The 26,515-nt window shown below is 44.9% G+C and overlaps 2 protein-coding genes across 6 annotated transcripts; one reads left to right on the plus strand and one right to left on the minus strand.

Moving 5' to 3' along the window:
- Positions 1-1,214: 1,214 nt before the first annotated feature.
- Positions 1,215-5,735, minus strand: SDHAF2 (succinate dehydrogenase complex assembly factor 2). The gene is made up of 4 exons (XM_075837673.1): positions 5,638-5,735; positions 2,933-3,126; positions 1,700-1,809; positions 1,215-1,558 (listed from the first exon to the last, which is right to left on the minus strand). The coding sequence occupies exons 1-4, from the start codon at positions 5,659-5,661 to the stop codon at positions 1,428-1,430; spliced, it is 459 nt and encodes a 152-aa protein (XP_075693788.1). The 5' UTR covers positions 5,662-5,735; the 3' UTR covers positions 1,215-1,427.
- On the plus strand, positions 5,727-24,383 carry CPSF7 (cleavage and polyadenylation specific factor 7). 5 transcript variants are annotated; one of them, XM_075837669.1, is made up of 9 exons: positions 5,727-5,995; positions 13,342-13,554; positions 16,044-16,147; positions 17,861-18,006; positions 19,783-20,212; positions 21,204-21,322; positions 21,677-21,824; positions 22,110-22,260; positions 23,456-24,383. In XM_075837669.1, exons 1-8 carry the CDS (start codon positions 5,909-5,911, stop codon positions 22,246-22,248), a joined length of 1,386 nt encoding a protein of 461 aa, XP_075693784.1. In that variant the 5' UTR covers positions 5,727-5,908; the 3' UTR covers positions 22,249-22,260; positions 23,456-24,383. The 5 variants fall into 5 exon arrangements, with proteins under 5 accessions (XP_075693784.1, XP_075693785.1, XP_075693787.1 ...); XM_075837670.1 differs by having other exon boundaries at positions 22,113-22,253; XM_075837672.1 differs by having other exon boundaries at positions 5,727-5,962; positions 22,113-22,253.
- Positions 24,384-26,515: the final 2,132 nt, after the last annotated feature.

Here is a 26,515-nt window from a genome sequence, read left to right on the forward strand (position 1 = left end):
GAACACAGCAAGTAAAACTGATTGGCCAAGAGAGGTCCTCTGATCTAATAAAGCGATCACATTTTGACATCCCTCATAGGGTAATTTTCTGCTCTTCCCTCAGTGCCGATCAACAGATAAAAGCACTTATAGGGGTTTCCTATTTTTTTTTTATATTCCTATGACACGTCTGAATCAGCAGCATGCGGAACATGAAGTGTTTTGCTATGAGGACCTAGGACAGGGGTAGGCAACGTTTTTTGTATGGTGACGATTTAAAAAAGGCAAACATGAAAGTCATACAAGACAAACTGTGACCACGTATGTGACATAAATCAACAACTCAGTTAATTAAACTTACATTTCAGTGTGACCCTTGTCCCTGACTTTCTTTGCAAAGATGATCCATCCGTGGTGCATACAAAACTACTGAACACCAGCTGGGAGGGGGGGGGTGCACATAGGAGGGACCACGGCCACTGAACGCCAGCTAGGGGGGACGGCACACAAGAGAGACCGCGGTTACTGAACACCAGCTTGGGGGAACGGCACACGAGAGAGACCGCGGCTACTGAACACCAGCTTGGGAGGGTGCACATAGGAGACTGCAGCTACAGGACAACAGCTAGGAGGCACTACATATAGGAGAGACCGCCATTACTGAACACCAGCTTGGGGGAACGGCACACGAGAGAGACCGCGGCTACTGAACACCAGCTTGGGGGAACGGCACACGAGAGAGACCGCGGCTACTGAACACCAGATAGGGGGAACGGCACACGAGAGAGAGACCGTGGCTACTGAATACCAGCTTCGGGGGTGCACATAGGAGGGAGCTGCCAATTTTTCTTTTACAGAGATTACTGAATTCTGCCCGTGCGGCACTGATCACCAGGAGGGAGAAGCGCTTCATTATGCTCTTGCCGATGCTGAAGGCCAGGAGAGAGCAGCGCTACATTGTGTGCTTGCCAGGGGTTCAACAACGACAAACACAATGAAGCACTGCTCTCACTCCTGGTGATCAGCGCCGCCAAGCGCATAATGACAAACAATGCCCCACGTGCCGGCTGTGGCACTGGTGCCCCAGGTTGCTGACCCTGCAGTGTAGGTTCATTTTTTTTACATACCATGATCTGCCTCCACAATTACTGGTATCTCGTAGACACCTCAAGGCTTATGGACGGCGTTATATTTTCAGTTAATCAAAATGAATAATAATTCTATAATACATAAAATACTTTTTCAATTTTATTTCAAATATTAATATATGTTTTGCGCCATTCACACATCAGGCTTTCCTTTATTAGCACTTTATACATTTGTTACGATCGTCTTCATTCACGTCCGTCCGTACAGGATAGGTGAAGAAGTGGCTGCTTCTTGGGCAGGGTGGTTTCACATTACAGTCCCTGCCTCCCACCATCGGCAGTGAGAATCCTCTCAGTGGGTTACTGGGCCTCTTTATATAAATATTCCAGATCTGGCTGCCTCAGACGTTGCTCCATATCTCGGTTCTTGGCGAATTCCTTTATCAAATGCATAATCTCATTGTTTAACTCCTCGGGTGGCTCCTGTGCCCCTGTAATGATAATGTAGCAGGTGGGTATATAAATCTAAAGTTGGACATAGCCGCACGTACTCTACTTCTCTCCTCACACCAGGCTCCTCTGGAGCAACTTTCAGAAGCCACATTTTCATAGATCTATCACAGAAGCTGTACCTGTGACCCAGTAGTATATATCCCAGTCGTTGCTAGGCTCATTGATAAGTCGATCATACTGGGACATCTGTGTATCCGTCATGGTGCTTAGATATTTCTTGGCAAACAAACTGCAATGACAGAGGAAACAGTCAGCATTTCCATCAGCTCAACATGTGGTATACAGAAAAGAAGAGAATACAATCTGCCTATTAGGGAATATGGACATCATGGGGGAGGGGGTGTTTCGCTGAAGACCCTCTCAGGTCTTTTCCGTAACAAAAAACAGCTCTTTCTCTGCTGCCAGCAGCTTTCCCTGATAACGGCTGATTGTCGGGGTTCCAGCAGCCAGACCTGGGAGGCCTAATATGAAAAGGAGGTTGTCCTCACAGAAAGTTCTCTTTTAAGGGGTATTCCCAGAATAAACAATTATCACCCAGCCACAGGAATGGTGATAATTATCTGTTCGCTGGGTTCTCCACTGCTGGGACCTCGACAGATTGCGAGACCGGGGGCCCTGAACCCCCTGTTCCTCCTCACTGCCCGACGGTGGTGGTCGAGAATACGCGCTGCTGCTCCACTCAAAGTCTACGGGGATAAAAGAAACAGCCAACATTCAAGCCGTTCCTCAAAGCAGGGGGGTGGGAGGGTGCAGTGTGGAGGATCTGGGGGTTCGGGACCGCCATTCTGGCAAAACTGTGGGTGTCCCAGCGACCAGACTATGATCAACTATCCTTTAGATAGGTGATAACTGTCAATTCTCGGACAACCCCTTTAAGTGGGTCATAGATTCTTCGAGTCGTTTTACACGGCCCAATATGAGCACCGATTGACGAGACAGTTCATCGGTCCGCGCTCGTTTGCTCCTTTCACCAGCAGCTATGATTGGTAATGAATGGGGACGAGCGATCATTATTATGATCGTTCCTCCTCATACATGTTCATCATGTCGGCAGCACATCTCCCTGTTTACACAAGGTGTGTGGCCGACTAGCAACCATTTTATTGGCCGCATGAATGAGCAGATCAGCCGATGAACAAGCGTTGGCTCGTTTATAGGCTGATCATTGCCCTGTTTACACAGGACAATGATCGGGAGCGGGTGTTCATATAAACGCTCGTTTGCCCGATCACTGGCCCGTGAAAAAGGGCCTTTACATATGAATTCCGGTTACTTCGTTGGATTTCCCTGTTAGTTGGGAGTAATGGCTCCCCCTTAGGACTGTGATACACAAGGAGATGAGCGAGCGCTACCTGAGCAGTAAACAGTTTTCCAGCATGCCTCTCTTACGGCTCTCATATAACAGTCTTGCTCTCTTTACTTCTGGAGCTTCATTTTTACGCTCCTTCCAAACAGGCAACTGTATCTCGGCTGCGTCACTCCCTGTATCACCAGTTGTCATAAACCGTGGTCCTTGGCGGATAAACACAGATGAGAGAAGCGCGCACTAAAAGAAGAACAAGGAGCGCGTTAATCCTAGAAGACAAATCTGGGGAGCAGTGTTATATCTAATGTACATAAATAAACGTTTCCCTCCCCCACACCACAATACAAAGATCCGCTCTTAGGTATGAAGCAGTGAGAATATTAGAGTATGACATTACCTCTAAAACTCGTTTAAAAGGATAATCAGTTTTCAGTTCATAAAGGCCATTCTTTGTACAATTAAAATTTGTAAGATTTCTGCTTGCTGTCACTCAATAGAAAACTACATAGCCCTGATATCTGCGCTGCAACCCATCCTGCACCTGTGTCCATCACGTGACCAGGACAGATTTTTTTTTAATACACAATATGGATTTCTATTCAATGACAGCAAGCAGAGATCTAAAAAAAACAAAAACAGGAATTAATACAGAAAGTATATTGGAAAATTGTTTAAGTTTTCATTATACAAATACCCCTATAAATTTCCAGCTTTCATGTCGGGTCGGTGTTGCAGTCCCTGCACAGCAGTGGGTCGGGAACGACACTGGGCATCAAAAAAAATCTAGAAGATCTGCAGTCGGACCATCACCAATCAGAAGTTATGACATTCTAGCAATGAGCTAGATCACACGTCACTGCTGATACACAGTAAAGCACATTTATCAATGTATGTAAATACATTGATAAATATTGCGTTCCAGCCAAACGCCATATTCATAAAGCCTTTGCGCCATTTTTTTTTTGGGGCAGAGGATGAATCCTGATGGGAAGTGTAGTACAAAGTATTTACAGGTTCCTGTTTGAGTCTCTTTAAGGGGTCTGTCGGGTACTGTCATCTGTGGAACTACAAATCCCAGCAAGCTCAGCAGTAAATGCTGTGCCTCGTTTGCACATAAACAGCAAGTCAGTCACTAATTCCAGTCAGGGATCCGCTGTCCTATAAAGTCCTAGATATCCACAAGGACCATTACAGAGAACAGGTTCTGAAGACACTATAGCGATACTCACAAGGCGGCACTACCTGGACCTTAAAGGGATTGTCCAGTTTAAAAAAACGATTGTCATATACTCTATTAGGGAATTCTGAGTTAATAGGGGGGTTCGGGAACTTCATCTTTTGGCCAGGAGAGTGTCTCTCGCTCTGGACCTGTCCTGTCCTGCATTACACAGACAAGCCATTGTAATGAATGGGCGCTGTGTAATACTTCATTCTCCCTGTGGGGACGCTGCAGAGAAATTGATAACTTACTGCCAGGTTTCCCCACAGCGGATCACTGGTAGTCTATGGGGCCATGCACACGACCGTGCCCGTGGCTGCGGACATACGTCTATAATGGGAGCACGGCCCGCAAATGAAAAGTATGAGAGAACGGTCCGTAAAATATAAAATTTGACATGTCCTATTTTTTACGGGTTTCTACGTCACGGACACCTTCCCGTAAATATACAGGAAGGTGTCCGTCGGCCACAGAAATGAATGGGTCTGTAATTACGGACCAAATCTACGGTGGTGTGCATGGGGCCTTAGCAAGGCAATACTTTGTCATCATTGTCAGGTGACCCTTCTAACAAGTAGGGACTGTAGGAGAACCCCTTTGAAGGAGTGGTATGAGACTAGCGCCACTCTTCTCCAAACGCTGTGGCTGGTATTGCAGCTAAGACCCAATCATGTTGATGGAGATATATACAATTGAATATGTTTGCGTCCTTTTTTTCTCGTTTGGAAATTGTAGGGGCCAAATGTGGCGTGTGCGGAGCCGGACGCTGTACTGTATGGTTACGTATCACGTCAACCATCAAACTCACCGCATTGACTACTTAAGGCCCTATTAGACTGAGCGATCATTGTACAAACTTTCGTGTAACCATTCGAGAGTCAGAGAATCGCTACGTGTAATAGCGTGCAGCTATCGAATGATAAATCGTTGGCTTTCCGTGGATCGGCCACATCTACCTGAGCAAAAGATTATCGTTTGTCGCCGCCACATCCACCCGTCTAATCAGAAATCTTCCACTAGTTAGCAGACCAGTCCTTGGCGCTCCACCTACAAGCTCAGTAATCTTTATGCGGAATTTCTGCATGGGCGAACGAGCGACGATGGCAGTAACGACTGGACAGCGACAATCTTTTTGTCACATGAATGCAAACGACTCAAATAATCGCCCGTTCATTAACGAATGTCTGTCCATCTTATGGGACCCTTAGATCCTACAAGCATAATGTAAACTGCTGTATACGGCGATCCAAAGTCTGTAGTTTTGGTCTCCAACCTGTGGCTCTGCCGCCGTTGCAAAACTACAACTCCCAGTATGCAGCTGTGAGGATTTGCTGGGAGTTGTAGTTTTGTAACTATGGGATCCAGACCATAGACTGTTTATAGCTACACCTATAGGTTGGGAGGGATGATACTGGTAGTCACCCAGCTTTCCCAGAAGCAGAAAGAGGACAATTCAAGGACTTATATGTAAAGGTGATTTGGAGGGAGCGCAGCTGGTTATCGCCCCCTATCTGCAGTCTGGATCTCCTCACCCGCGCTCTGATCCCTGGCAGCATCCTGCAGTACGATTTCTCTGACGTCACTTTGTCGATCCGACCCACAGAACCGGAAGTTGTTGACGACGGGAACTCTGCAGGCCGGAAGTTCCGGTAAGCGCGGGATTGTGGGAGCTGCAGAGTTCCACTCACAGTACGGAGAGACGTGTTCGGGATCCAGGAGAGGCTACAGCCCGGCCTCACATCACACACGCGCACACACGGGGACACAGACCTGGATTCCTACATCCGCGGACCCTGGCCGGGTATGGCGGACGGGGCGGATCTTATAGATATTTACGCCGATGAGGAGTTCATGCAGGTGGGGGATACCCGGGCCTCCGCAAAGAGAGATGTATAACTATTTCTATACTTACTGTATGTGGCGGTGCATGTATGATGTCCGGGCGCACGTAATCACTCCGCGGGCAGGCATGATGTGTGTGCTCCGCTTATACTAGCTGGAGGGATATATACGAGTATGAATGGGTGTGTCCTTTGTTTAGTGGCCCGTTAAGATCACGTCAATTGAAAGTCTGGTCTGTTATTGTTCTCTGTTATTAGCCATTCAGGCTGGGGATGAATGACCGGAAGTCCAGAGTAATGTTTGTCTCCATTTGTACTTGTGACTGTAGTAATAGTGGTCCTCACTCATAACATACGAGCCCCCGCATAGGGACAAGGCAAGACCATTGTTCAAGGGGAGAATCTGCACCCAGTAAATAGCTGACAATGGGGGCGCAAAGAGTCTCTGCCTAGTATGTAAATAAGGGCACGTGATTCCTCCCAGCGCCCCTAATTGGCTGTGAAGGATCACATGTTTGCTTCTTCATGCTCAGACTCTTTCATTGTTAATGAATGGGCAGGTGGAAGGATCTGTCATGTGAACAGTCTTACTGGCCGAGAGGGATCACATGTCCTAATTTGCATACTGAACAGCGAATCCCACCCCATCAGATGATGTGGGTGCACATGAATATCATAGGTGGCTGAAAATTAGGAGTTCGGAAACGGAAGGAATGCAAAGGTTGTACGTCACTAACCTCTCCTTCATAGTCGTCTAGACCATCTCAGCCCTTTAAAGGGTTATTCTCACCTCAGCCTTTGTTTGCATCTAAGGCGCCGCCATTTTTCCTGCCAAAATAGAGCAGCATTCAGCGTTCTGTCTGGCAAAATGACGGAAAACCAATGGAACCCATTAAAGTCAAAGGGTTCCGTTGGGGACCGTTAGTTTCTGTCATGTGACTGATTGGGTGCTTCTGTTCTTGTTCTGCTCCTATGATGGAGTAGAACAACGTAAAACAGGACGCTGGTGTGAACATAGCCTTGCCCCCATGCACGCGTCCGTAGAGTTCATCCATCCGTAAATACAGATTCATAGTCATTTATGGTCACCTGTGAACCATCAGCGTATATACGTGACGGTGTCCGTAAATACAGGCTGTATTGCATCCATAATGCCTCTGTTTTTACGGATCCGCAAAAAACCCGGAGGAATCTTGTGTAATCACCTGGCGTCGTAATAACAACACGTCTGTAATTACGGGAGCGCCCATAGACTTCGATGGGGAGTAAAAATACGGAAAGGTGTCCGTAGCCCGTAGAAATGAATGGGTCTGTAATTACGGATGAAAAATACGGTCGTGTGCATGGGGTCTTAGGCATTTATGGCATCTCTACGAGATTGCTCAGCTGTTTCCGTAAAGCTACATTCAGATGAGTGTGTGCAACCTCAGATGTAAAAAAATGGCAGTTTTTGACGTCCGAGGTGCACTCGTGCGGCACGCGTTATCACGGATCCCTCATAGACTAGAGTCTATGGAGGGATGCGTGAAAACGCAAGAAAATAGGACACGTTCTATTGTTCCATGGACCCTTCACACCCTGCCCTTTGAAACGACGGGAGTTACACGCTCGTCTGAATCAGCCCTAAAAGCCATTGAATAGAGGGAGCTGGCGGGATAGGGGTCGAGTGGCCCCTATTCTGGAGATGGGTATGTGTCCCAGTGGCGCTTTATACTCTCATGCACATGTCCTGTGTTCAGATCCACACATTTACCGGCACATGTCTATCTTAATTCATGACCACCCGTGTATATACACTCCCGCACATGCAGGATATACTTACATACTGTGCCCCATGTAGCGATCGGCCTGTGTTATCACGTACAGAGTTGTGTGTCGTTGCCTGTTACCTGTATAACGTCACAATTTAGTTTCTTATTACTCCAGTTTCGACATTGTGCATTTGTTCTTAATGAATTTTCTTGTCAAGTGGTTTTCCAGTTTTATTTAAAGTTTATTCATTTTAATAATGAGAAGCTCTGTAACTTTCTAAAAATGCTTTTTTTTCAATTCCTCGCCATTTTCAACATCTCTGCTTGCTGTCAGTTAATGGGAACCATCTTGTTTACATGCCTAGGCTAAAATCCTGCGAAGACCCCATACTTCTCAACTGTTTGCTCAAAATGTATCCAGTTTAGACAATCCTCCATGAACTATTCAGGCCCCATGCACATGAACATATTTTTTCCTGTCCGTAAATACGGGTCTTTGGTCACCCGTATTCCACCCGTATTTACGGGCACGTTTTCACTGCAAAATTACACTGCAGTAATCGGCAGCCCCTTCTCTCTATCAGTGCAGGATAGAGAGAAGGGGCAGCCCTTTCCGCAGTAAAAGAAATTCATACTTACCCGGCCGTTGTTTTGGTGACGCGTCCCTCTCTTGACATCCAGTCCGACCTCCCTGGATGACGCGTTGCAGTCTGTGATTGGCTGCAGCGGTCACATGGGATGAAACGTCATCCCGGGAGGCCGGACTGGAGGAAGAAGAAGAAAAAGAGTTCTGGGTAAGTAACTTTTAATACTATTAACTCCAGCGGCAGTCACTGTCCAGGGTGCTGAAAGTTACTGCCGATCAGTTAACTCTTTCAGCACCCTGGACAGTGACTATCCCCTGACGTTGCCTAGCAGCGCTCCCGTAATTACTGGTGCACACACGTAGCCAACCGTAATTACGGGAGCCCCATAGACTTCTATGGGCCTGCCCGTGCTGTAATTACGGCCTGAAATAGGACATGTTCTATATTTTTCAGCGGCACGGGCACCTTCCCGTAAGCATATGGGGAGGTACCCGTGGCCAATAGAAGTCCATGGGCTCGTAATTACGGGCGTTTTTACGTTCGTGTGCATGAGGCCTCAGTCTGGGATCCAGAATGCTATATTTTACTTATCTGACACAATGTAGCAAAGTGTCAAGACAGGAGGGATTTGTACTGCTTTAGGCCTTGTTCAGACAACCGTATTTTGCATCCGTGTTCTGTCCATTGAAATAACTGACGGCACACGTTCCCATGCAAATCAATTTGGGCTATTCACACATGCGTGTTTTTTCATTTAGTGTGTCTGTTGCGTGAAACTCACCACATGTCCTATTTTGGTCTGTTTTTGCCATTGAAGTCTATGGGTGCGTGAAAAACATGGACAGCTCAGGGACGACATCTGTGTGCTGGCCGCGTTTCACGCATCAGTTGCTGAAGAATTCAGAGAAAAAAAGAAAAGAAACACAGATGTGAAAAACCGATGCCACACGAAACTAAAATACATGAAATACAGTCTGTTGTTTTTTTGCAGAGGCAAAACTGAAATGCTCGTCTGAATAAGGCCTTATGCTGGTTGGATACAATTGTAGCAAATTCTCAGCTGTGAGAATATTAGGTCTGATGTTTCAGCCTGTATCTGTAAAGCGGAGTGTTCCTATTCACTGACCACAAGCAGAGATCTTGAACATAAGGAAAAAATGACCAGCATAGTATATTAGGAAGTTGTAGAACTTTTAATTCTGCGGTGACTGAGCTTTATTTACATACACACAAATACTGCAGCTAGATCTATGACCACGGTATTTGTTTCTTACTTCCTTGGCATTGAAAGTGCCAATACAAAATGAGTGATGCCGTGTTCTACTCGGTGCCTGAGGCCGGGTTCCCACAGAGCGTAAATACTGCAGAATTCTGTGCGGAAATTCCACAGCATTTACAATAGCAGCAAAATGAATGAGATGTAGAAGTCTGCCCACACGGGGGAAAAAACCTCACAAAAGTGTTCTGCGGTGCGTTATTTAATTCTGCAGCATGTCAATTTATGCTGCGTGTCCTGTGCGGAGGTGCTGCGTGTCCTGTGCGGAGGTGCTGCGTGTCCTGTGCGGAGGTGCTGCGTGTCCTGTGCGGAGGTGCTGCGTGTCCTGTGCGGAGGTGCTGCGTGTCCTGTGCGGAGGTGCTGCGTGTCCTGTGCGGAGGTGCTGCGTGTCCTGTGCATGTTTGGCCCATAGTTTACGCAGCAGAAACGCAGTAAAATCCGCTGGAAATAGGCAGGTGCACATATTCTTTGCTATAACCAATGTAACACTAAATACGCAGGCAAAACCGCAGGCTTCTTCTTAGCGGAGGGCAGTCCTGGTGGGCATGTATTAGGCCTCTGGGCTGCCATGACAACCATCACCCCCGATCTCATTGCGGGGGGGCGATGACCTGTCAGAGGTGGCCTCTTTCCTCTTCTCTGACCAGTCAACTAACTTCTCGTAATAAGCTGTCATATGTGTGTACCTGGAATAGCAATATTTCTGGCCAATCCATGGCTTGTATTTAGCGGTTTTCCCCTCTGCAGGGTGTATATCTAATTCTCAGTTAGTGGGCATAGCCTAGCAGCTATCATGTCTTCTATATACAGCACACATAGAAGAGGAAAATCCTGCTCTCCTAGCTCTATCTATTATATAGAAGCTGCAGCAACATGGAGCAGATTATACAGTAGTAATGAGCACTGTAGCTGAGATTCAAGCACACGGGGGGATAGAACACCTACTAAGAAGCTGCAGCATGTCTGTGTGTCTTTCCCACTCTGCTCCCCCTCCCCTCTTTATAGACGTTGTTGAACAGCGTGTCTCTTCTCGCTCTGCTCCCCCATCCCCTCTCCATAGACTTCTATGGGCGAGCTGAGGCGAGACACACACCCCACTCCCTGTAGTCTATCTACTCTGCTCTGTAACTAGGGACGGACTTTCTTGACAACAGGGGCGGAGAGCATATTATTGGAATACAGAAACCTAGTGGCAGTAACTGCACCCAGAATTTGCATGGTTAAAACAACTTAAATTCTAACAGTAAGTAAATTACAAAGTTGATCTTTATGAGCTGTACTATAAGATTAGTATAAGTTGTTTGAAAAGTTAGTATCCATTTAAGATCTAAGTGCTGCATAACAACACTGGTTATTAAACCGGTTTCCTATATTCTACTAGGGCCAGAGTGGAGAGCGCTTGCTAAGAGCGTCCCTCGCTCTGGAAGTCATGTCTACATTATACAGACAGCTCATTGATTTGAGTGGGCACTGTGTAATGCTTTATTTCTCCTGTGGTGGCGCTGCAGGGTAATTGAACACTTATGCCAGGTTTCCACATAGATCAGATTGCTGGGGGCCCTAGCAGGTGGACACTTTGTGATCAGCTTATTGTCAAGGGACGCTGCTAAAAAATGGGGATTGTCCAAAGTGGACTACCCCTTTGAGCAGTCACACCACACCAGTCCCCATCTCCGGCTGCAGTATTGCTGTTACTCCTGTTATTTAAATGGACTAAATGCAGAAATATTTCTTTGGTAATTATATGCACTTTAATTCTTCTACATGGTGGGCTCAGTGGAGCACGTTGATCACTTGTTATTTATTAGAGTAATGATACTGTATACTAGTGGTTGTTGTAAGACTGAGTACACACGCCCTAGGGGTAAGCTGGCAATATTTACCGGATCTGTTGACAGGTGAATCGGTTCTCTACACGTATTTCCATCCTTAGATGTAAAGTGCCTGTATTTTAACGATCATGTTAATGAGGGTATTTAGTATGTGTTTGACCCAGAGAGTACGTGTGGACGGTACTGATTGTCCTCGTGGAGATCCTGCGCAGTACTGATGAGGAGCAATGAAAACCTTGCTGTCTACAGATGGGTGTCTGAAGTCTGGCTATTATACAGAGTCATGTTTCAAGACTATAATGGGTCGGGAATTGACTTACAGTCCCTCTGTAAGTGCCACTAGAGCTTTTTCTACCTTCTGAAGGAGAGCTATTTTTCATCAAGAAGAGAAACAAAAAGCTCAGATTTTTATACGAGCCTGAAGAGGGCGCTATCAAGCTTAATATCAGAAGGGCTACATTGCAGATAGGACCACTTTCCAGCGTGCTGCAAATATTTCTCTGAAGTGACCAATCATTCTCCTAGAAAGAAGGATGTGTCTGTGTGAATGAGAGATCTGTCCATGCATTGCAGCGAAGGGTTTCATTTATCAAAAAATAATAGAAAAACTGCCTTGTTGCCTATGGTAGTAAATTGAAGCTGTGTTTTCTTTAAAGTGCTCTTTAAAAATGAAATCTGTACTGTAATTGGTTACCATGATCAACAAGGTTGATAAATGAGATGCCCCTTGTGCTTGGTCATGTGACATTGCATGTCCTGCCTTCACCCATTACATTGCCCGGCTGTTTATGCCAATCTGCATGCCTAACAATCTATCTCTGTTTTCATTTCTTCCATACAAAACTGCTGAAGAGCGTTACCCCTAAAATAAAAGCCAGTATATAGAAAGCTGTGATAACGATTATTGATTACTATGGCACAGTTCTCCCCAAATACTTAATATTCAAGAAACGTAATAACATTATTATTGATCATCTATCCACAGGATAGGTGATAAGTATCTGATCGGTGGGGGTGTGACTGCTGGGACCCCCACCGATCACAGGAACGGGCTTATTTTGCCTCCCTGTTAGCTCCATATGAATGGAGCGGTACTGCGCATGTTCGACCACCGCTCCATATCTATCGGACTGCTGAGCGCTATCTTTGGCAGCCCCATAGAAATGAATGCAGTGATGGCCGATCATGCACACTGCTGCTGCATGCCAGTGGGGTTCCCAGTAACACCAAGCTAAGCCCGTTCTCGTGATATGTGGGGGTCCCAGCAGTTGGAACCTCACTAATCAGATATTTATCACCTGTCCTGTGTATAGGTGATAAATATTTATTATGGGAAACCACCTTTGATGGTTAAGTCTACCTTTGCAACCATTGTTTTTGTATTGCTCCAGAAAATAAAAAAATATAATAATATTAATCTACTGTTGTGTGTACAGCGGACCTAGATGTCTCCATGAATATAAACCTATAGTCAGATCCTGCAGTCATGTTTGCCCCCCACTTCTTGCTAACTATAGAAAGAAAGTAAGGGGGGGATGGAGGAAATACATGGCTGCAGGGTCAGACTACACAGGGTTTGTTTGTAGTCTGTAACCCTAGAGACACAAGTCTGCATAAGAGCTGTATACACAAAGCGGTAGAATATATTAGACAAACTATTTGCATAGATGCTTCGTTCTATATTTTAGATGCATTTGAGCAATATAAAAAAAGTTGGCTGCAAAAGTGTTTAAACTCTTTTAAAGGACCTACGATTACTGGTGATTTTAACTTCTTCGGGGGGAAGACTTAAGCATTTGGTCTTTATTTCAGACTAATGTGACCATTTTATTGCAGACACTCGGGATGTCTCTCTTTATGGCATGTTCATTGCTCTTCTGCACGGTGCACAGTAGTTTGATTTCAGGATAAATAATCCTTTTTTTTTTTTTTTTTTGCCTTTTTCCTAGGAAACGGAATTTGCTGCCGAGCAGGTAGACCTGTATGATGACGTCTTGGCGGTTGCCTCTTTTGGCTCGGCTCACAATGATGGGAAGATTAATGAGCCCACCTCCCCGGTACAGGCCACTTCTGCTGAATTAAACAAGAAGATGCCGGCTGTGTTGTACACATACAATAATGTACGCAAGAAGGCATCTGTATATATAGGAAACTTCTCGTGGGTAAGTCGGCAAATGTTCTATAATGGTCAGTACATTACAGCCAGGTTTAATAAGTTTGAAGCCCAAAAAAAACTTTTCTACATTGCATTTATATTAATATTTCATATTTTTTGGAGTCTGTACATTCCTAAGACTCCACCAAAAACTGACTACGACTATTTCTTCAAAGCAATGGCTGCAGGGAGACCAAGTTTATTGACTTACACATCTTATTTTGGTTAGGCTATGTTCACACGGAGTATTTTGGGGGAGGAATATCTGCCTCAAAGCTCCAAACGGAATTTTGAGGCAGATATTCCAACCCCAAAATACTCCGTGTGAATAGCAATTATCGCGCCGTTTTTCGCCCGCGGCCATTGAGCGCCGCGGGCAGAAAACACGCTTTCTCCTGCCTCCCATTGAAGTCAATGGGAGGTCGGAGGCGGAAGCGCCCGAAGATAGGGCATGTCGCTTCTTTTTCCCGCGAGGCAGTTTTACTGCTCGCGGGAAAAAGACGCCGACGCCTCCCATTGAAATCAATGGGAGGCGTTCTCGGGCCGTTTCTGCCGAGTTTTGCGACGCGGTTTCCGCGTCAAAAAACTCGGCAAAAGACCCCGTGTGAACATAGCCTTACTATTTGGACGAGATATCTATAGTAATAGGTTGTCTCAACTGGACAAATCCTGTCTAAATACCCTATTGGGGTATAGGGGTGGCATGGAGGGCGGTTCCCACTCAGGGCCCCCTCTGTTAACCAGTACTTGCATTGTGCCAGTCCTCTGTCAGTCGTCCTGGCACTTCAATCAGTGCTGACCGTGTTAGACTGTGCAGGGAGAGAGAATCCACTTTGCTTCCTACCATATTAGATTAATAAAATCTAACAATTATTATAAAACTACCAATGATACTTGTAGAGAAAATATGACGCATTATCGTATTACATGTACGTGATAAGCGTTGTATGAAGCGCGTTCCATACTCTGTGGGTGTTCCATACTCTGCGATAGCGCTGTTCCTGACCGGTTAACGCATTAAATGCTGCGGTCAATCGCGGCCGCAGATTCTGAGGCGTTGAAAAAAGGGGGGTGTCCGCCTCTGACAGCTCATCGGGCCCCCCCACAACGCGATCAGGGGGGTGCCGATGGTTGTCTTGGCAGTCCAGGGGCCTAATGAAGGCGCCCAGGACTGCTTTCACTTTTCCTGTAAAAATGACAATATACTGCAATACATTAGTATTGCAGTGTATTGTACTAACAATCGTTGGTTCAAGTCCCCTAGGGACTTGTGTAAAAAAAAAAGAAAAATAGTTACGGCTCTCAGAATGTGGCGACGCAAAACTATTTTTTTTTTTTTAACAAATCGTTTTTTCTTTGTATAAGTAGTAAAATATAAAAAAAACGGTATAAATTTAGTATCACCGTAATCGTATTGAGCCGCAGAATAAAGTTAAATTGTCGTTTTTACCGCACCATGAAAGCCGTTAAAACGAAAACCACTGCGCTATTGATTCCGTCATCTTTGATGTCAATGGAGACGGAAACGGAAGCTGTGGTTTCAGTTTGACTTTCCGTTGCGGGGTTTACCCGACGGAAATCTCAGACGGAACCCCCGGAACAGAAAGCCAACGCTGATGTGAACAGGCCCTTCCTGATACAAACAGATGGCATATCAGTTTGTATCAGTCATCCATTGACTTCAATGTTAAAAAATAAAACACCCAGCGCTCCATTCTAATGGAGCACTTCGGGGGACTTTCGATCCCCTGTTCTCCTCAACGCTGGGGGTCCCAGTGGTCGGGCCCCCAGCCATCACGCATCGCCTGTCCTGTGTTTGTGGGAAAACCCCTTATTAGGCCGGGTTCACACAGAGTTTTTTGCAGGCGGAAAATCTGCCTCAAAATTCAGTTCGGAAGTTTGAGGCAGATTTTTTCCGCCCGCGGCCATTGAGCGCCGTGGGCATAAAGCGCTGCGAAATACGTTTTCTCTGCCTCCTATTGATGTCAATGGGAGGTCAGAGGCGTCATCGCGCGAAGATAGGGCATGTCCACCGGCTCGTGGGAGAAAACCGCCTCCCATTGAAATCAATGCGAGGCATTTTCGGACGTTTTTTGGCGAGTTTTGTGGCGCAGTTTCCGCGTCAAAAAACGCGTCAAAAAATCTGTGTGAACCCAGCCTTCAGGTGCAATATATAGCATCGTAGTATGACCAGTCAAGTCTAAATTGACAAATACTATATTGATTGTTTTGCAGCAAGTGAGCGCTGCTATTACATTGAGAATCTAAACGGCTGCTCTTACAGGGATACGCATATTTTTTTCATCCACAAGTTCCATTAGTACTTTGTTAAAGTTATGCTTTTTTAAATCTGATTTGGCAAAGAAGCAAAGGGGTTCTAAGCGCCAACAGGTCCAGTTTAAAGCTCCAGTCTTTGTATAAAAACACAACACAACACCGTGCAATATAAGCAGGATCACATTTGTAATTGATGGAATTCCCTCTTTCCTTTACCAGTGGACGACAGATCAGCAGCTTCTCTCCGCCATCCGTTCGGTTGGCGTCCATGACCCTGTGGAACTGAAGTTTGCAGAGAACCGAGCAAATGGCAAATCGAAAGGGTGAGAATGACGACGTCCTGAATGTTTAGAACTTAATGTGGTGCGAGAAGTACATTTTGTAACATTCACAAATAAGTTTCTTTACGTTTAATGTGGAGGTACTTGGATCTATATATATAATATATCTCAGGGATTTGCTTGAATAGGGGTGTCTAATATAACTGCAGGGAAAGTGTGAAGAATTGACTGTTTATGACGAGAAATCTTACAAGGATGGTAAGAATGAAGCGACTTTGCGCTCATTGGCAAAACAACGAGTCGTAACTATTTTGTTTAGTCGGTAAGTTTCTTCAATAAACGAAATTTCCACCTGACATTTTGTAATATGAAGTGACACCCTTGCTGGTGGGTTCCCCGATCAGAAGAGACCATTGAGTTCCTGATGACATCATCAGCAGGGAGTAAAGGGACAGATAGTGACAACCATTTTTTTTTTTTTCTTTCCCAGATTTGCATGTGCACAAATGGCTGGGTAGTGAGGAGGTCATACGGGGACCTGTAGTTTACCCCCATATCATCGGTTCTTAGAAGGGCTATCTGCTCTCTTCACATCTGTTTTAGTAAATACTTATATTCTCCATGAAAAAACAATTATGGAGCATCTCTTAGAACTCTGCATTGTGTCATTCCTCTGTTATTCCTCATGGCAATGTATGAAAAATTGACAAATGGGTTTTTACGTTGACACTTTCGGCACTGATTGGTCAATACCAAAGTGTAAGGACACACCTTATTGACAAGTGGAATAGTTACACCCAGTTCTCAAATAATTCCTCTATATAGAAGAGGGATAATAGGGGACCAGACCAATGTAGAGTTCTAAGAAAAGCTGCTTCAGAATTGTTCTTTCAGGGGGAATACAATTATTTACTGAAACAGACCTGTCAGGAGAGGTGAGGGATACTCTTTATAGGAGTTGTCCTATTAAGACCACCCCTGTCCATATGCCCTATTGGGAGATGACCTCTGAGTGAGAACGACTCCAGCCCTGGAGTGCCCGGCCCGTCCATGTCTTACATGGCTGGTTTGTCACACTATATTTGACTGGAGCTTCCTCAGGCGTTATCAGCTAATTGCTGGGGGTTTCTGAAGCCAGACCCGTGGAGATCCGCTGACTGCCAGGCTGGTTTCAATATAAAATGACCCCTTTAACTAGAGCATTGGCAATGCAAACGCATACAGCTCACATTTTCTGTACTAAAAAAAATTCTGACTTCTTGACCAGAAATACTGCAGTGTGAACAAGCTCTAATATATGAAGCGTCACTTTATCCAGTTTATATTCAAGCGTTATTAAAAACTTGCAGATTCAGGATTTTTTTTAATTTTTTTTAGTGCTTTTTTTTATTTATTTATTTTTTTTAGCCTTCCAAAATAAATCTGGAGGTTCAACTAAAGTGTTTTCATTTTTGTTTAGTTGTACTTTAAGGCAGTTGAACACAAAAGGAATCAATGTTCCTTTATCCTCCTCAAGCAAGAGTCTATGAATAAAGTGCCCATAGCCAGTGAGAAGTGCAAACCCCTTCCCCATCCCTGACTTCGGTCTGGAAGCCACACCGAGTTTCTTATTTCTTAAGTCTTTCCGAGGTATGGAAACGAGAGCGTATACGTTTGTGAATGTTACCAAATGCTTTATCACATAGGAGTCTAATGCACAGCTCTGTCATACACTTCACCCTGTGTGCTCGATTGGTAATGGTCCCTGTAACGTAGGTATGCTGAGGTCGTCGTTTCTTCAGAAGCCTCTTTGAGTCACGTTTTGGAACAGTTGCCTTCGAAGAAAGTAAATGGAAAGATGCTGGATGTTCGACCGGCAAGTAGACAGAACTTATCATTCTTTGAGGCAATAGCACGAAAAAGTAAGAATCTTGCGTTGCGTTATATGGTCGCCATTTGATTCTGCGTCATACAATGTGTGGCTGAATGAAATATCCGCTAATCTGAGACCTGAGATTAAAGGGGTTGTCCACGACCGCAAAACTGCTGATCGATCCACTGGATCGGTCATCGGTGTATCATCAATGCGGGTCCGACACCCAAACCCTGCACCGATCAACTACTCCGGTGGCCTGCGGGCACCGGATGTTATGGCACATTATGCGATCTACGGAGCCGGAAGCAGTACAGCAGCAGCACCGCAGCTCGGCCGCTATTTCATGACAGGCACTGTCTGCTTCCGGCATGGACGTCCAGTGCCCGGAAGCAGCTGGAGCGGCTTAACGGTGCGGCTGTCAGACCCCCACATATCATGTACTGATGACCTATCCGGTGGATAGGTCATCAGTTGTCCGGTAGTGGACAACCCCTTTAAGGCTGCATTCATACTTCTCTAATAATTCTCCATGAGATGGTGTCATCTGTTCCCATTTTTAGCAAGAAATATTTGGTAGCCATTTCTATTGCTTTATATATTATGAAGCGGATACAAACCGTACATATACATACAAATGTCAGTCCGTTTTACAGTATTATGAACTAAAGAACACTTTCCCTAAAATTAGTCATTGTTCCACATTTATTAAGCAGTGTCCGGTTATACGTACACATCACGGCTGAAATAACGCACGTGATGATGTTTAATATTTTAGCGCTTACGGTCTCAAAAGTTTATGTCGTTTAGGCCACATTATGTGGAATAGGAGAAAATGGCGCAAATTTTGGGGCGAATCTCAGAATTAATTTCCTTACTGTCGCACAGTTTAAAATGCTTCAAACTTTCCATTTGATAAATTTGGCGCAAATCACTCCAGCTGCCTCCTTTACTTTATCTGACATAGAAAACAGCAGTCTGTAAATGTGGCCCGTTGATCTGGTCTGTCAATATTCGTATAATTCTGTTCTGTAGTTTCATAATAACGACTGTTTAAGGAACTAATTTTGACATTTGGGTTTTTAAGTGTCAACAAAAAAAATGTCCTCATGTAAAAATGGCAAGATAATGACTATCGCAAAACGGTGGCAATACAAGTCAAAACGCGCTTGATAATGCCGCACCTGTAGTGGCTGCATGCCACGCTACCGTAATGTGTGATCGCAACCTAAGACTTGGCGAAATCTGTTTTAGATATGCAAATAACAGGGTGATTCCATACATTTAACTTAATCTGTAAAAAAAAATATGCCATTAAATTAAAATATTTTCATTTCATTTGAGGTATTTTTTAAGAAATCTTGAAGTTCAGCTATTAAACGTTGTTTTGCGGCATATTTGTGTATTTTCTACAAAGTAAAAAAAAAAAAAAAGCTTCCAAAAGGGGGTGGAAATATTTCAAAAAAATCTGATTAATACGGAAGAGATGGAGACAAGTGTGCGAGCTCGCGGGGGGCGTGTATCCGACATGACTCGCTTGTTCAACACAAACCCGGATTGGCGCTATGCTGCCAGCAGAGAAGGGAAAAAGCCGCCTGGCAGCAGTTGCACTGTGCCATTACCCATCTAAGTCTTGGTTAATAATCAGATTTTCTGGGGATTCTTTTGTGGGGAATCTCTTAAATTTAAAAAAAAACCAAAAAACAATAAAACCACTGCACAGGTAAGCTGAGGATAATAAAGTAGTAGCGTATATTTTGGTTGTGAACTCCATACAGTATGGGTTGGCTGATGTACTTATGGCTGAATATTTTGTCTGTTACAGCGGAGGGTGTCTCTAATTCAAAGGACTCTGTGGACCCGGCAGATGGCTTCTCCAGCTTCACTGATCCGGCGCAGTTTTCACCACGACCAGAGACTCCCAAAAATGTAGTGCCGTACTTTGCACGTCCACCGTTCATTGAGAACAATTCCCGCGTCCCTGTTATGAACATCCCCCGTCCCCCAATGTCCGTTCCTCCCCCTCCTTCAGCTGCCTTACCTACTGTATATCGGGCTCCTCCAATTCCTCCCATGCACTACTCTCACCTTATGCCCCCACCTCCAAGGCTGCCACCTCCACTAGGGATGCCTCCCCCGGGCGGTGTGCCTCCAGCTCTTCACCTGAACCCAGCATTTTTCCCTCCTCCAAATTCCATGGTTGGTCCCCCACCTGATCCATACAAGATGATTTCCAATCCCTATCTACAAGGCCGGTAAGTACACAGGGAGCAAGGGGTGTTCTGTAAAGTTTTATGTTCTCTGTGTCATGGACCAACCTCCGGCTCCTATCCCACCTACAACCTCTTAATGTCCCAAGACAAAAATGCACCTCATGGACTGGACTTACATTTTCATCTCCCTGATCATGCAGGCACTGTGACGGCAGAGAAAAAGCTAGGATTTCTTTAACCCTTTGTATCCCGCAATCAAAGACTGTATCTCCCTTTTAATCACTAGCATTACAGGGTACCCCTGTGACACGGTCAATGCCCATATATGGAATAAGAAATGATATAAAATAAATAGTAATATATATATATACCCCATAATAGTACCAAAACACAGTGCCACCTGCCCCCAAGACCTTCGTATACGTCACCCACAAGACTCTTCTGATCGCTGTTTATAAGGTTATTTTAAGCACTCTTGTCTAGTTTGTCGTACATCCGTTCTTTTCGGCAGATTCTTGGTGCTACATAGTAGGTGATTAAGTTTCCTTCTACATTTTAGGTACATTTCTGGTGCTGATAATGTTGGTTACATCTTTTTACAAATATTCCTTCTTTAAAGGGGTTTTCCAGCCAATAAAAATTGGTGGCCTTTCCTCATGATAGGCCATCAATAGCTGGTGGGTCGGGGTCTGGCTCGCGGGACCCCCGCCGATCAGCTGTTTTGAAGCGACGGCGGCTCTCGTACGAGCGCTGCTTCCCCTTAATTTCTACTGAGTCTCCGACACACATTTAGCGGCGATTCACTGCCGCCTTCTCCCATTCACTTCAATAGAAGAAAAGGCTGAAATACCTGTGAATCGCCGCTACATCTTTGTGGGAGACTCATTAGAAATGAAGGGGAAGCAGCGTTTGTACTGCGGGCCCTTCAAAACAGCTGATCGGCCCCGGGAGTCTGACCCCGACCTAACAGCTATGGGATTTTAACAGAATAGTGCAGCTTATTCATGAAGGATTTTTATGTTTTTTTTTTTAGGGACATGAAACTTCTCCAACAACCCCCAGTCAGTGATGCAGAGTTCGAGGAGTTAATGAACAGAAATAGAGCGATATCAAGGAGTGCACTTTCTAATGCTGTATGCGGGGCAACGTCAGGTACGATTTATTTTTTCTTCCCCATTCCTCTTAGGCGTCATGCACATGACCGCACATTTGGGGCCATATACTATCCGCAATTGCGGATAGTATAAAACATATGCTAACCTATGGGCCAATGCACGCGACGTTGCAATTGCGCTCCAGGCTCATTGAACTGAATGCACATTTTGGTGTCCACGGTCTGTGATTACGAATGACACTCTGCGGCCCGTCCATGCAGTAATCACGGACCGCGCACACCGCTACGGCCGTGTGCATGAGGCCTTCCTCTTCCTATTCTGCCTGTCTCTGTGTTACAGTATTTTGTTTCCTTTTGTATTCAGCATTACTATTTTGTCTTCCTTCATACAGGAGATTATGCAAATGCCATAAAAACCCTAGAGACGGCTATTGCTGTTATTAAGGAGTCTCGTGTAGCCAATGATGATCGTTGTCGTGTCCTCCTGACCTCTCTCAGAGATTGCCTACATGGCATACAGGACAAGGCCAACTCTTCCAGGTAAGCAATGCCCTAATATTCCAGCCTCCACTGGGCTAATGCGGAGGCAGACCGGCACATTTTCTGCACCTTGGCCAGTTCAGGCCGAATCCATATTTCTTGCTGTGCAGCACTTCGTGGGTCATTCCTGCTGGCTCACGGCTTCCGTTACTGTGTGCAAGTGGGGATTTTTTTTTTTTAACAAAAGAAGGAATCCCCAACTTTACTGATGAGGAATTGTATGAGTAGATCTGAGGCGTTATCCGTCTTACCAGTTGGCGCGCTAACCTATCGCCCCTTTAATAGCAGGAAACGACACCGCTCCAGAGACAGATCACCGAGCCGGTCACGGGAAGGCAGCAGTCGACGTCACAGAGACCCACATGAAGATCGATCAGATGATTATTATCATGACCGGCATCGCGACAAGGACCGACATCGTTAGTACAGGTAACGGGTGAGAGAGCGATAAAGCTGGAAGAACATTTCCTTGCGAAAAAATGGATACAAAGAGCTTAAAAGTGTATATACAACGCATTACTTACCTTGTACTGGTTCCGAGTTACAGCCTGTGTTTTAGTGCAGAGCTGCATTCACAAATCTGTAGGCTTCAGAGATTAAATCTCCCAGAATTCCTTGCTGCCTCAATTACTGTACATAGCTTGCTTGTGTAATTTAAATTTTGGAAAGTGTTACCCTATCACTTGTTGTTCTTGTTAGGAGCTCAGTTAAAGGAGTTTTCCGAGCCTGTAATATGGATAGGTTATGTGTCTTGACAGGTGGGGATCCAACTTTTGACAACCCCGCCGATCACCTGAATAAAGGGGCCACGGCTTCAATGTTTCACCTCTTCAATGTTTCACCTCTTCAATGTTTTCCCAGGTACAGCGCCATACATTTGATTGTGGCTGCGCCCAGTACTGCACCTCAGTCCATTCATTTATAACCGATTGAGCTGCTGTGATCCCCCTTCATTCGGCTGATCGGAGGGGTTTACGGGTATCAGACTGCCACCAACCAGATGCTGATGATTTATCCTAAGTATCGGTCATCGATATTACAGTCTCGAGAAAAACCTTTAAGCTGTTAGGGATGTATCTGACCGTTTCCTGTCGTAATCAGCAGAATTGCGAATGCAGCTCTGGATAATACAGGCTATAACTCCGTATCAGTACTAGATAAGTAATACAATGTATTTACAAAGTTACTCACAATTTTATATGGCATGAAAATAATTTTACGGTTGAACTATAAAATCAGAATTCACAATTTTCTAAGCACCATGACTTTTCTTAGTTTTGCAAAGCGGCTGATTGACGGTATAAGCATTTGAGCCCCTTATGAGGATTCAGGCAACCGGAATGCCGCCACGTTTTAGCATTTGTATTATGGCTACAATACCCGGACCTACCACGGTTCTGCAGAACCGGACTTAGATCCTAATAGACTGCTCATTACGGCATCCTTCGTTTGTAGCTTGATCATTTTTGTCTTATTTTGTATCAAATCAATTAATGTAAGGGATTATTTTCTCTTCTTTCCATACCCCCCCCCCACCCAATCCTATTCGCTCCCGTTTCATAAAATGCGTTTAGAAATGACAGTAGAGCCTTTTGGAAAGAGCGATGTAACCAACAATCTTCTCTCTACAGGTCTCCAGAATAATGCACAGATTTTTTTTTTTCTTTTTCTTTTTTAATTAAGAGGGACAATTTTGTTGTTGTGACCTAGAGATGATGCTTGACCCTCCGGCTACAAATTGTCGCAGCCCCCCCTCCCCCACCCGGGATTTATTCCATTTCATGCAGGGACCATCATGTCTCCTTTACAAGGCACAGCTCTCGCCATCCGTTCCCAACCAACACGCCTGCCCCGGAAGCTCAGACGATACCGCCTCTCCGCTCCGCGGGCCGTTCTGTCTGGTTCTCAAGAGGACATGTTTTGCTTTGAAGATCTGCCACTGTTTCACCAAACAATAGTTGATTTCCTTCTTCTACTTCTTCTCCATGTGTTTTTTCTTGTTCTTGTTGCAGTTTGTTCTTATAAGGAGGTTATTTATATAAAGTGACTTCTATGCAGTGACACGTGTAACTTCGATCCCTGTTCCGTAAGTGCACTGACTTAATGCCGCCTCTTTTGAAACCCCCCCCCCCACCCCTTTCTTCCCTTTGTCTTCTGTTTAGCCGACTAGTGAGTTGTGCTGGAAATAGCGGCTGAATGTGTTGTATAATAAGACCACTCGGTGTTGAGGAGAACTGAACTAACTCCGTGTCCCGTCCCTTTCTAACCATAGTATTTGGGTTGTATGGAGGGAGTGCATTGGCCAGGTCGGCTATGGGAGGGGTGCGTTCAGTGCTCAGTCTAAAAAGAATATTTCTTTTTTTTTTTTTTTTTTCTTCCTTTTTTTTAATTAAAAAAAATGTATCAGGACTTTTAGTTGCGCATCTATGGTGGGGAGTTGTAGCTTACAAGGCATCATGTAATATCCTTGCCTTACAGCCGTGGGGAATTCACCCCTCCCACAAAACATTTGTTATCTCTACCTGGGAATTGTGAATAAACTTGATAACATTGTCAATATTTTATGTGTCGCCTCTTCTTTTTTTTTTTTTTCATAATCCTAAATGTATGAATTATGTGTATAGAAAATAGCGTAAAGGATCTCGCTCCCTGTGTTGCGGAGGTGGCCAAAAAGTCAACTGTGATTCTGGCCATCCCATGATAAAACCATTCCATTAAGCCAACATAAGAACTATTAGCCGGGACCTACGCAGATATCCCCCGTTGGCCTGGCTACTTTTGTTAGGAAATTGCTTATCACGTCTTTCAGTTTTAAGTTGTCGTCGGTGGTGGTTAAAAATTTTGCCTGCTCTCTTTCATAAACAGCGCCACAGGTGTCCATAGGTTGTCTCTGGTATTGCAGCTTAGTTAAAATTAAATGAATGGGGCTGAACTGCAATAACACACAACCTATGGACAGGTGTGGTGCTGTGTTTGAAAGAAAGCAGCCGTGGGTTTCTAATCGTGGACATCCCCTTTAAGAATGTATTTAAAGAGGCTGCTGAAAATAGGGCTTTTCAGTCATTTGTGATTAATAGGGGAGGGGGAGCAGTAAAGGTGGTCTTAGCTATATTTTTTTAATCAAATTAAGGCTCTGTTCACATCACGTTTATGATGTATGTTTGGCATATAGTTTTTAGGCATACAAATATATCATTACTCGGTTGTATGCCATGCAGTTGTATACGCTTGACAGCACTCCTGAAACGTTAACGCCGAATATAATGCTCAAATATGATGTGAACACAGCCATAGACACTCAAGTTTTTGTAGGAAGGAGAGCATGGAGTCCTCTGGACTGCAGCTGTAGCTCTACTGTTAAAGTTGGAAAATCTTGCTAAAAAAAGTGTGTGCGCCCCAGTCTAATGGTACTTTAAAATATAGGGGCAGATTTACTAAGCTGTGTACATTTTTAGACCATGTAAACTTAGATCAGGCAGCCAGAAGATGCGCCACATTTATAAGTTGTGTGTTCTGTATGACAAATTTGTTGCATTAACTGGTTTCCATTTACCACTTTTGGTTTGGCTTAATTTTCAACAGAGTTTTGTGCCAGATTTTTGGGTGATTTAAGCCACACTTCTTTTCTGCTAAGCCCCTCACCTTTGCGTAAGGAGAAGAAGCAGAGACATTATTGATGGCCATTACCACCCCTAAATTATCGCAGTGGAATCTCACCTTCCTATCGCTGAGCCAATCCCACCAACTGGTCACTGTGACCACAATAGGAAACAGACCGAGCAGGGCTAAATTCGGTGTAAAACCCAATTCCACCCATCGATGAGACCATGGGCCCATGCCCCATTGACATGCTCGCCCCATGGTGAAGGTCGAACAACTTGTCCGTAGGAAGTCTACAGTCCATGGCTGTGAAATCAATGGCGATGCCCAAAAAGACGATAGAAGTAGCAGGACACTCCGTTTTGTTTGGCATGAGGGAAGGGCAGCCGCCAGGTTTATGTGGGCCCTTTTGCGATGTGTCACACGCGGCAGTAAAACTGTGTATTATATATATATATATATATATATATATAGCCGAAAATTTTAACTGATTTCTGTGTGGAAAATATTCAGCATGTGGATGAGATTAGTTAAATCTCATTCACTTGCCTGCAACAGTCTTGCTGCAGATTTTCCAGCAGAAATTTCCATTCAGTACACGTATACAGCACCAGAACCAAGCTCAGTACACGTATACAGCACCAGAACAAAGCTCCGTACACGTGATGTCACATCACAGGTAAAGTGCTGAATGGTGAAGCACAGAACTGATAGTTCCCTTGCTTGCCAGCGCTAGTCTACAGTTGATACAGTTGAGTGCAGGGGGACAGGTTCTCCCCAGTCCCGCTTACCAGCTGCAATTTTAACAACTGGTTCGGGAGCACCGGAGATATCCTGCCCGATCCCACCCCTAAATGGGCCTCTCCAGCGCAGGGGGCCCTGGCACTTGCCCGGGTCGGCCTTATGCTGATGCCGGCCCTATGCACGGGGAACTCCAAAATCCATCACCTCCCTCTGCACAGTATTCAGCAAAACTGTGCACCCTGGAGAACCACCCAGGCCAACACACAAGAAGTCATCCAAGTAGTGAATAAGTGATTCCACCCGAGCGATTTCCTTGACCACCTGTTCCAAAAAGTTACTGAAGGCCT

This window comes from Rhinoderma darwinii, chromosome 9, assembly GCF_050947455.1.
Source record: "Rhinoderma darwinii isolate aRhiDar2 chromosome 9, aRhiDar2.hap1, whole genome shotgun sequence".
Classification (NCBI taxonomy): Eukaryota; Metazoa; Chordata; class Amphibia; order Anura; family Rhinodermatidae; genus Rhinoderma; species Rhinoderma darwinii.

What these genes read in the sequence shown, in the direction of transcription:
- SDHAF2 (XM_075837673.1), bottom strand. Translation starts at nt 5,661, where the DNA reads ATGCTGCCAGGGATCAGAGCGCGG. An exon ending in TGCCAGGGATCAGAGCGCGG is followed by an intron (nt 3,127 to 5,637) that starts GTGAGGAGATCC and finishes TTCTTCTTTTAG; the next exon opens with TGCGCGCTTCTCTCATCTGT. An exon ending in GAAAACTGTTTACTGCTCAG is followed by an intron (nt 1,810 to 2,932) that starts GTAGCGCTCGCT and finishes CTGTCATTGCAG; the next exon opens with TTTGTTTGCCAAGAAATATC.
- CPSF7 (XM_075837669.1), top strand. Translation starts at nt 5,909, where the DNA reads ATGGCGGACGGGGCGGATCTTATAGATATTTACGCCGATGAGGAGTTC. An exon ending in TGAGGCAATAGCACGAAAAA is followed by an intron (nt 18,007 to 19,782) that starts GTAAGAATCTTG and finishes TGTCTGTTACAG; the next exon opens with CGGAGGGTGTCTCTAATTCA. An exon ending in GACAAGGCCAACTCTTCCAG is followed by an intron (nt 21,825 to 22,109) that starts GTAAGCAATGCC and finishes CCCCTTTAATAG; the next exon opens with CAGGAAACGACACCGCTCCA.